At 33.0% G+C, this 11,994-nt stretch overlaps 1 protein-coding gene across 1 annotated transcript; it reads left to right on the top strand.

Moving 5' to 3' along the window:
• The first annotated feature begins 4,866 nt into the window (after window positions 1–4,866).
• On the top strand, window positions 4,867–7,051 carry LOC107886603 (protein RICE SALT SENSITIVE 3). The gene is made up of 7 exons (XM_041099919.1): window positions 4,867–5,183; window positions 5,415–5,465; window positions 5,558–5,731; window positions 5,812–5,917; window positions 6,020–6,061; window positions 6,144–6,200; window positions 6,321–7,051. Exons 1-7 carry the CDS (start codon window positions 5,047–5,049, stop codon window positions 6,804–6,806), a joined length of 1,053 nt encoding a protein of 350 aa, XP_040955853.1. The 5' UTR covers window positions 4,867–5,046; the 3' UTR covers window positions 6,807–7,051.
• Window positions 7,052–11,994: the final 4,943 nt, after the last annotated feature.

Here is an 11,994-nt window from a genome sequence, read left to right as displayed (position 1 = left end):
TAGGAAGCTCACAAGAACCATATAATGGGAAGCCCATGAGAGCGAATAATGGGACGCTCTTCGAGCTGTGGTGTGTCTGCAACACATGCAGGACCACAACCAATTCTGGAACCCTATATCCATCGAATTTTATTTATTCAAACGAGACTTAATACTTGATGATCATTGTCGTATATGTGATCAATTTCATATACATGGAAATTATACATTCACATACATACAATTGAATTAACACATATAAATTCTCAATTTAGTTATACAAACTTACCTCGACAATATTTGTGTACACAAAAGCTACTAATCCGTTACTTTCTCTTTTCCCCGATCTACCTCCGTATTTGATCTATTCGGATCTATATGAATAACTTTAACATCAATTTATATTCAATTCAATCCAATTCACATCTTTAAGAAAATTACCATTTTGCCCCTATACTTTAAATTAATTACTATTTCGTCCGTATATTCGGAAAATGAAATTCATTCAATTTAATCCTTATTCCAAGCCTAGCCATTTTTTACATATAACAATAGCTGCCCATGTATTTCATAAAATTCATAATTTTTCCATGAATTTTACATCTTTTCAATTTAGTCCCTAAATATTAATTTCATCAAAATTCCCTTTACAAAAGTTGATTATCTATCAAGAAATTTTCATTTTCTACCATAAAACTTCATAATTCGACTATATTCATTCATGGAAAAACCCTAGTACTTCGATAATTTTGCAAATTAATCCCCGAGATAGTTAGATTAAGATATTATGATCTCAGAAATATAAAAATTACTAAAAATGAGACAAAAATACTTACTCAATTAAGCCAAATAAGTTTGCTACCTTCAAGCTCTTCTAACTAAGGTTTCCATGTAAAAATAATTTGGGAAAGATGATAATATGATGATATTTTCATTATTTAATCATTTATATCTTTTATTATTTTTACTTTCCAATTTAGTCCTTTTCTTTATTTAATTTTCGAATGATGAATAATCATACTTATCTACTAACTCCTCTTAATGGTCTATTTTCCATATAAGGACCTCCAATTTTGAATTCCATAGTTATTTGATCCCTTTAGCTACTAGAACTCAACTTTTGCATTTTATGCAATTTGGTCCTTTCCATCTAACTAGACATGTAACTGATAAGATTTCTTTAAAAACAATTTATATGACATTTCGATCATAATGCAGGCCATGAAATAATATTAAAATAATTTTCCTTCCGGACTTAAATTTGTGGTCCCGAAACTACTATTCTGATTTTTACTGAAAACGGGCTGTTACAAAAAGACTATAAGAAAAACTTGACAATTGAAATAGTAACATAGATTGCATTATCAAACTTTGGTATTTGATTAGAAAATTCAAGAACGATTAAAATCTAAAAAGAAATATAAAATAAATGGATATTAGAACTAGAAAGGAAGAGCTAAAAATTATTTAAATTATAATAGAAAACCTTAGAAAAATTAATTTAATAATCTTTTTTATACAAGTAATTTAATTTAATTAGAGAAATTATTAGATATGATTAGGTGTATAATAACTTTTAAAATTGAGTATTTGACATTATTTTATTGGTGCCTAAAAATGATAGACTTTAAGATGTTATTTCCTTATTTTAGTAAATTTTCAATTGACTATTGATCTAACTTAATTAGAGGCTTAATAATAACTATATTTATGGCACAATCACAATGTAAGTGAAAAAAATTATATAACAAATATACTTATTAAAAATTTACTTAAAAGTCAATTGACGATTTGGTTATAAATTATTGTTTATCATGCACAGTGATTCGAATTTAAATCTTATTATAATTAAATTTTTATTGATTTATTATATAAAAAAATCTCATAAAGATATAATTTGATTTGTATATAAAAAGATATTTTAATAATTTTATAATTAAATCGGTACTTTATTAACTCATGATACTAAGTTAGTAAATATTTAAAATAAGTATTGATGATGGTGGTGATATGGTTAGGCACTTCAGCAATAGTTTTGGTTGGAGGTTTAACTAGGACATTTATTGCTTAAAATGATTGGACTAATAAACTGTATTAAAACCCTAGGTGTAGAATGAGAAACTGTACAGATTAAGGCAAATTGCATTATTGGGATAACAATATCGTTTTGGGGTAAGGGAAAAAATGCCACATTAATTACTAAGGAAAAAATGGCATAACATGCATGTGGGCACATAAGCATGTCATGCATGAAGATAGAAGATGCATGCATCATTCACAATTGATTGGGATGATGTAGCAGGTTTTCTCCTCCTTAGACAAAACCCCCCCATGTCGGGAAATGTGGATTAAATGAATATAGTAATATTTTGACGAGTATTATTATTATATCGATCAACAAAGGTAGAAAACAAAGTGTTCCGTTTAGATGATAATATATTTCATCACTTCAAGAAACACTGAAATTTAGATCTTTGGACATCATTGATACCAAACATCCAACCCCCTTTCTAACAATAACGCCATGTTTCTCAAAAGCTGTACCTCTAATATTATTATATGATAAACAAATCCAACATTCCAAATTCAAATATCAAATTAATTAGACTCCCTCTATACCAACTTCATTTTCATAAAACATCAAGGCAAGAATTGTGGGAGAATAGGGATATTTGGCTGCTTTGAAGTATGCAATATTGGATTGTGTTTCATTGTCATATATATATGTATAAACAATTTCAGTCATTATTTATTGCTTGTTTTGGTTGTTTCTTAGAATTGAAATAGTTTTTTTTAATGCAAATTGGGACATTGGGAAGGATGGGGAGAGCAGAGATTCCATTTCCTCAATGGAAGAAAGGGATGGGGTACTTCAACACCTGTTATCTTGACCAAGACTCTTGTGCCACTCTTGTCTCCCATACTTATTAAGCTTCTTCCCAAAATACTATTCCACAAACAATTCAACAATAAAAGAAAAAGGTGAAATATAATATCATATATACTAGTGTAAAAGTAAGAGGGAGAAAAATCGCGATAAATAAATATGGCTTCTAGAGTAATCACATCTTATTATATCAGTAAAATCCAAGCTAGTTTCACTTGGGCTTTTGCTGACATCAAGTCATCAGAGGCTGTCCCCAACACTGCTGTTTTCAGCTTGCCAAAGGGACCGTACATTTACGACCTACACAACTTTAAACAACAACCATAACACCAACAGTTTAGCGTTCGGAGGAGTCTAATAGGATTCTGAATGTATTTACTATATGAATATGAAGATAGGCATGCCTGTCGCTATCAAAGGAAAAAAAGGGGGTGAGAAATGCCGGTTGGTTGATGATAATTAATGTGGTGAATTGGAGGATGATTACAGTGGCTAATGATCTCATTTTGTCATAAACAGACGGTCAAAGACAAGAGTATAATTGTCTGTCAAAACTTTCTTGGTGTCAGGAAGGTGAATTGAAAGCACTGAAAGCTCCTTTTAGTCATCATGTAGCTGCAGACCAGAGAGAGAAAAAGAAAGATAGATCCCAAAGGACCCAAAACTAATGAAAATCTTACTAGTAGAAAGTACACTGGTTCTCTCATACATCTTTGCATCAATATCCGTGTATGTCAAAGTGTACAAAACTGTTTGTAAAGCAGCTCTCCCCCCTGATGATCAATTTACCATATTAATTGCCGCAACTTATTTGTTTTATTCTTAAACACCCCTGTATTACACTTACATTATCAAACCCCTTTCCTTAGGACTTCTTTTTGACAGCCTCCCAGGTGATCCATCCATCCATCCATCAAGATTTACAACAAAATGCCTCCATCTCTCAAGCTAGTCAAACAGACCACTTATTAAATCTGTCAAGAAATGAATAGAATCATGTGATTTTTGTGCTCTAGCACTTCCAAGTGTGGGGTCCTTTATTTTTTTGATGCTCACAATCTGTACATACTTTCATGTTATAAGAGTGTGGCAGGTAATGCCATACCTTTGACAATTTGAGAAGTCATGCAGGCGTAATGCATCAACCATGCGTATTCTTATCATATGTGGATTGAGATTGGCAGCAAAATTTGACATTTCTATCATAAAATATCACAATCACAACCTAAAATCTCATCAATTATAACTCTCACACTTTCTTCCTTTTCATTCATGAATACAAGTTAAGATTCAAGAATACATATAATAAATACACAAGACATACATGAACATCTTTGATATTATGTCAAACCTTCTTAATCTTGCTTTCATATATGTAGTAGCAAAGGAATAAGTGTGATCATATATGGTTGTTGATATGCCCCATATAGAGGGACACTTGGATGCACCAAAATGATGGCGATAAAGAATGGGGTGGGGGAAAAGAGTGAGAGTGAGAGAGAGAGAGAGAGAGGAAGTGAGAGAAGTAACCTAAATGAACATTTAAAAATAGTCTGCTAAAGAAGGAGAAATCAATGGATTGTAGTAGCTCGACACTGAGAGTGAATAAAAAGAGATGGTGGAAATGTAAGTGTTGTTCCTGGGACTGAAATGAGTGGTTATACCTAGATGTGTCAGATAGGTAAGGAAAAAAAACATTGGGGTTGAATAGAAAGAGAGATGTGTGTATGGGTCCTCAGAGAAATACTCAGAAATGGGGCAAAACTCATGATGTTAGCATAAGAAGAATAAGGTTTGGTCTGTGTTTGAGAGTGGTATTTTCATTATTGGGATAAGGGTAGAAAGAGAAAATACAACCAGGACGGGAGAGCTGTTTTTGAAACGGAGGGTTGATTGATAAAGGAGAACCGTTGGGAACCGAGAAGGGCAAATCGTGGGGCCTCATAAAATCATTTTGCTAAAATTTAAAGCATGATTAAATGCAATACAGTAACAGAGAGAGAAAGAGAGAGAGAGGTATAAATGTGACATTTCCATGTTGGTTTGCTTATATAAAGGAGGTTAAGATGCTGGCTTCTCCCTTCTTTTAAGGAAAGATATATCGGTAGAGAGGAGGGAAAAAAAAAAAGAAAAAGAAAAGAATGAAAGAGAGGGTCTAAAAGAAAGTGTGAAGAAATTTGATGGAGGAACATCTCAGTCCATTAGCTGTTACTCATCTCCTTCAACACACACTAAGAAGCTTGTGCATTCATGAGAACTCTCAATGGGTTTATGCAGTCTTTTGGAGGATCTTACCTAGAAACTATCCACCTCCCAAGTAAGGAAGCTAAGCATAAAGCCAAATTACACAAACACACTAATACTGCTTTCCTTTTTCTTTCTCCTTAGGGGTACTGCAGTAGGTTTCCTTTTCTTCCAAGATAAAGGATCTAACATATCTGACTCATTCAATGGATAAACAACACACAAATGTCATAATCTCTCACTAATTTATGGTTTTCTCATGCCTTTTTGAGACATAATTGTTTTTCCATTACTTTTATCATAGATGGGATGGTCAAGGAGCTTATGACAGGTCAAGAGGAAACAGGAGAAACTGGTATAGGTTTTCAGTTTCTTTTTTCTTTATGGAAAACAATATGCCATGCATATTTGATAACTTACTTACAGTTGATAGTGAACAAATTGCAGGATATTAGTTTGGGAAGATGGTTTCTGCAACTTTGCTGCCTCAGCAGCTGAAATAAACTCCGGAGACTGTCATGGTTCCTCAGTCCATGGCAGCAGTGAGTTTCAACATTATCAAGGACTGCAACCAGAGCTTTTCTTTAAGATGTCACATGAAATCTACAACTATGGAGAAGGGTAAGAATTTGAATAAGCTATTAGGTAATTGGTAATATTAATTTCAAGTAAACTGACCTTTTATCTGTTAACGTGGGCAGTTTGATAGGAAAAGTGGCTGCAGATCACAGTCACAAGTGGATATACAAAGAACCAAATGAGCAGGAAATCAACTTCTTGTCAGCATGGCATAACTCTGCAGACTCAGTAAGCATACATGTTTGCCCGTCCAATCCATGCTTACAGTTACACCCTTTGGTGATTACAGGTTCCTCTTGTTTCTCACAAAATCTTCTTTGTTTTCTCTAGCATCCTAGGACATGGGAAGCACAGTTTCAGGCCGGAATAAAGGTATACCACAATATCAACATCATAAAACTCTCAAGAATTAAGGTAGATCTAATTACCTGCTTTGAATTGAACATCTTTTCAGACCATCGCCTTGATTGCAGTTAGAGAAGGTGTTGTGCAACTAGGAGCTGTTCACAAGGTTCTCTCTCTCTCTCTCTCTCTAAAGTTCATACAGCACACAATTTGGTTTGCTATCATGATGCACCTGACAGTACACCATATATATCTCCATTTTCTTTCTCATTTATGTTACTCAAAGGTAATTGAAGACCTGAGTTATGTAGTTCTACTGAGAAAGAAATTCAGCTACATAGAAAGCATTCCTGGAGTACTCTTGCCCCACCCATCATCTTCTGCTTACCCTTTCAAAGTAGATTCCTATGGCACACCAGAAGCATGGGCGCATTTCCCAGCAGGAACAACAATTGCACCACCGCCACCACCTGAATTCTACGACCACTTCAATCAGCCCATGAAAATAACACCTTCCATGAGCAGTCTTGAAGCCCTTCTTTCCAAGCTTCCATCAGTTGTACCACCACAAGCTTCTTCCGGCTACTGCGAGTCTCATCCACAGTCACAGTTCGTATCATCGCAAAGGCCAGTGGAATACATTGGGATGGAGAAAGTGGCAAAAGAAGAAATTGATGAAGAGTATAAGCCCGAACAAGATATGGGTGAAAGCAGCACCTCCTTTTCTGCATATCGTCGCCAACAACAGTATCATCAACACCTCTCAATGTAACCAAACGGCAGGCCCAACAATGGATTTTGATATACAGCGAGTGATATTTGGAGTATCTTTATATATCATATAGCCCAGTTCTTATATGTAGATTGTGCATGGATCGGTGCATTGATTTCTATAATGTTTCAGTTAGGCCATTGGGATATTAATTTCTACTAAACTATAACAGCTTTCTTTGCTGTTGAAGCTTTGTTTAGCCCTAGACTCCAAGCTAGTATATAATATCATGAATCTTCATCTTCCACCGATCCCTTCATATATATATATATATATATGAGCTTAAATTCCTTGTTAGTATATGATTCTTGAGATGATTAAGCACCCTTCAGTAAATACCGTATGTTATGATGCATATTTATTTGATAAGAATCATACTTCAATTATTTCAAAATTAATGGCAACTAAATCAGAGGAAAATATTGCCAAGAGAGGAAACTTCATATAATAAGAAAATGAGTATCAGAAATATAGAAGGCTTCATTAATCTTCTTATGATATAACAATATAATATTATATTATCTGTGTAAGGAAATAGTTAAACAAATAAACAGGATAATAATCCTTTTTTAATTAGTACTTTTACTTTTTATTCTTGAAACAAAGTAGGAGTTTAAAGATTAATAAATTTGGACATTAATTTTTTTACGCGTAAGCAATATTAAACAATCATTTTTCAAGCCTAATTAGTTTTCTAAATTGTCTTTTAAAGTTGAATGAAAAAAACTAACAATTATAGCATTTAGCTTTTAAAAAACCCTGCTCTTTATTTATATTAATTATAAATTATAAGTTTAAGGTAAAAAAAATCTCATTAAAAATAAAAAAATTAATTAAATTTTCATCGAAAATTTTTATTCAATTAAGTCTTTATTGACAAAAAATAAAAATAAAAATCAATTAAGTGTATTTGCTAAAGTTGATTGCGTTGGAACCCAAGTTGTGGCTTTTTTGGTCGGGTTTTGATCTGCTGTAATTTGATATGGCAAATTAGGTTTCCCCGTTACACTTGAGGAGCTTGTTTTTGAGTAAAGTAGCATATTTTCTATAGTTTTTCGTAGTTTTTAAGTTTTTAGTTAATAACCGTAAATGCCTCATTTTTCTTGTTTTTGAGACTCAAATTGGCCAATAGTGTCATTGGGGGCCCTAACATATGATTGAGTGTTGTAAGGATGTGTTAGAGGCCTAAATTGAGTGAGAACTTCACCAAAGGAGAGGGTATTGCGATATCCTACCATTGGAATCACGAAACCTCCAACAAGCCCTAAGGATGGAGACTTCACACAGTGATGTGAGGATATCCACCCTAAGGTATTGTGACATCCACTAGTTTTGCCAACCCCCCATTTCAAGACTATCAACGATGTCACGACACTCATCTTATGGGTATCACGATATCCACGTCGTAAGGGGAAAAATATGAAACAAAGGATAGTCTTTGTCCAACCGAAGCACCAATCATTTAAGCCCCGTTCAAGGGTATTTTGGGCAACAAAATTGGGTTAGAATAATTGCTTATATCAACCGAAATTTGGCTGAAACAAAAAGAGGCCACATTAGATTAGTTTAACTTTAGTTTTCTCTAAGTTTTCTTTCAGTTTTCATACACTTTTTCTAGGGTTTCTATTTTCTCTTCTTCTTTCATAGTTTTAGAGTTTATTTTACTACACTTTCTTCTTGTAGTTAGTTAAGTTATTTAACATTGTAGCTTAGGTTTATTTGCACTTTTAGGCCCTGTACCTTGGTTGTAATGATATTTGTAGCTTTAGTTTAATGCATTTCAGTTTCCTTTACTTTAAATCTATTAAAGTTTGTTCCTTTTATGTTTTTTACTTTTGATTTTTATGTTGTACGCTTCTCTTTATATTTCCTTTAAGTTTCTTTGCATAAAAATTTGAACTTTTGTATTTTTCTTAAGCTTTTCTTTAATGGCTTTCGTGCTTTTCATTTTTATGTTCATTAGCTTTATTTTTCACATGAGTAACTAAACTTTAAAGGGGTTGGTTGATGGAAATGTGATCAGTTGATTTTTGAATGAGGGATCAAATTGTAATAAATTGGACTAATTTGAATGAACCTAGAAACTTAAGATTGACGACCCTAAGGGAATATTTAGGCAAGTGAAACCAATAGGAGATCTTGTTAGGCACCAATTCATTAGTCTCGGGTTAACTGGTGAGATCGAGAGATAATTTGGATTAATTTGTCTAACTTGATAAAATTGAGACCAAGAGGTAAAATGGAGCCATTTTAGGAGTTTAAGCGATTTGGATCACTAATTCAAAGATTGGTAAATCACATCGATATTAATCAACCACCTTTTGTTAATTATTTGTTAATTTTGTAATTTTGCACTGATAAGCTATAAAAGTATAACATATTTTTAATCCCATTCTTGATGCGTTTTTGGATGATTTATTATGTAAATTAGTGAATTTGATGCTCCTAATCCATTAAATTCATGAATCTGTACTTAGGAGAGTATTTGGGAGCGAAAGGATCGAAAAACGAGCCAAAATCGAGCAAATAGAGCTGTTTCATGGATCCACACAGCTTGGACATTTCCACACGGGCTGGCCATACGCCCATGTGCCAACGGTGTCAATATCGCACCTTGCTTCTCAAATATGCAGAAAAACCCAATTTTTAGGCTTTCTGAGCATTCTAAAGTCTATAAATATCAATTAGAAGAACGTCTGAGTGTAACAGCCTGATTTTGGGCCTAGTCGGAACAGTGGTTTCGGAACCACTATTTCGAGGCTAGAGAAAATTATTTTGACGTTATTTTATGTGATATAACATGTTTATAAAGGTGCATAAAATTTTGGTATATTAATTTTAGCGATTTCTAGTCCAATTTCGAAAAATGACTAAATCGCGTAAAAAGTAAAAGTTGTGTTTTGATGCCTAAAGGTGTTAAATTGCTTTTTATCTTAAATTGGGGGTATTTAAAGTGAAATTAGGCCATTGAAAGTGTGATGGCCGGCCAAGGGAGACAAAATGGTCAAAAAAGCCAAAATTTGTGGCTTTTAGGTGACTAAATTTACTAAAAATAGAATAAAATAAAGAAAAGAAAAATCTCATCTTTTCTTCATCTTCTCTCCATCAAAAATAGCAGAAAAGAAAGGGTTTAGAAGCTGGAAAATTTCAGCAAAGAAACTCCAATGCTAGTAAGTGATTTTTAATGTCTTTCTTGATGATTTTTACATTTTTTGAACCCCTAAAGCATGAGCTTTTAAATGAGGGGACTATTTTGCAAAATGATTAAGAGTCTAGGGTTTTGCCATGAAAGCATATGTGTTGTTTTCTGAGTTTTTATGGAAGAATATGAGCCTTGGTAGTGTTACAAACAACTTTCATGAAAGAAATTTGCATGAAAGCACCTAAATAGGCTATTTTGTAAAGTTGTAAAATAAGTGTAAATGTGTGAAATAATTGAATTTGTGAGTTGCTATAGTTATGAAAATGGTTTTTCTAGGCTTATTGAGTAAGAAAATGTGATAAAAATCATTTTACGAGCCTAGGGGCAATTTGGTAATTATGACAAAGTATAGGGGCAAAATAAAAAAATTTTGCCAAAATGTGTCATTGGACTAATTTGATTAGTATATTGTTTTAATAAGTTAAATGTGATGTTATAGATGATGAAAAATGAGATTCAGGCTTAGAACGAGGAAAAACGAGAAATTGATGTCTATGCCTCTTTTACCAATTTGGTGTCGGGGTAAGTTGCATGAAAACAATGCAACGTGCTGTTATTATTATATGTCTAATGTTTAAATATGTACATGTATTTTTCTTTATGAAATGGATTCGCGATGTCTCGATAACATTCGATAAAGTTTCAATATGAGATCCCATGTAAGACCATGTCTGGGACATGGCATTGGCATCGATATGTGTGAATCCATGTAAGACCATACCTGGGATATGACATTGGCATCTTACTATGTGTACGAATTTCCCCCAGTATCCTTTAGTACTCCAAGTAGTTCAACGGGAAATTCAAATATTATAACAAAGCTGTGATAAGGAATGATTATGTCATGAAGTAGTATAGGTATCTAAGCAAAACTCGTGAGAAATGATTCGGTCTATAATGCACCTTTAGTAAGGACGCAAATAAGTAAGTCATGTTTATGAGAATGATTCTGTAATGACCTTATTGTTGAGTCTATGCTCATGATGTATATAGTAATTGGTGAATACTAGGAAAATGGAATGATTTGGAATAACTCTTTGATACTTGATGACATTGAGATTATGGGTCCATGCTTATGATGCATAGCTATGTGTTCTTACCATTATAGATGATATGATGTTGTATTAATTTGGTGAACAATAATTGTGAATGAGCAAATTAGCCTAGACAGTTTTGGGCTACTGCAGTGATGTAAATTGTAAAATACACTAAAAATAGTGGAAAATAAGTTAGAGGTTGAATAAAATACGGGATTAAATCTTATTGAGTCTAGTTTCTTATAAAATAAACCGTGTAAGCAAAAGAATTTCCTATAATGAGATATTTGAAGTTGTGTGAGACAGAGTCAGAATAACTTCGAAATCCCCTGTTCTGATTTGAGAAAATCATTATAAATTATACAAAGATCGTTATGAGTTATAATTTATATTTTTAGAATCTTCAATGAGTCTATTTTCAATAGAAATAGACGAGAACATTATTTGAGTCTTGTGCTATGGGATAATTGAACTTTAGTGCAGAAGGGTCAGAACTGTCAAACAGTGAATCAGGGGTAACTTTGAGGAATAAATTGTACTATTTGGATAAACAAAATATTCTGGAAATTTTATGGTAGAAAGGTCTAGTTTCAAGGAAAATTAACAGAACTTAATTTGGAGTTTCGTAGCTCCAGATATAAATATTTTATCGACTATTGTACAAGAAGACAACTTATTATGAACTTGAGAATATGTTGGGAACATTGATAAAAGCATGTTAATGAGTTGCTTATTGTTTTCATATGAACTTACTAAGCGTAAAACTTACCCCCATTTCTTTCCCATGTTCTCTAGTGTTGCCAGGTTAGCTCGAGTTGGAGTTCGTCGGAGATATTATCACACTGTCAAACTATCGCTATTGGTGTAAGTGATTTTAAGTACTTTGAGTCAATGGCATGTATAGGAGTTTAAATATTTGAGTATGTGATATCACTTTAGCCAAATGTAT

This window comes from Gossypium hirsutum, chromosome A03 (assembly GCF_007990345.1).
Source record: "Gossypium hirsutum isolate 1008001.06 chromosome A03, Gossypium_hirsutum_v2.1, whole genome shotgun sequence".
Classification (NCBI taxonomy): Eukaryota; Viridiplantae; Streptophyta; class Magnoliopsida; order Malvales; family Malvaceae; genus Gossypium; species Gossypium hirsutum.
This window is presented reverse-complemented; position numbering and strand designations above follow the sequence as displayed.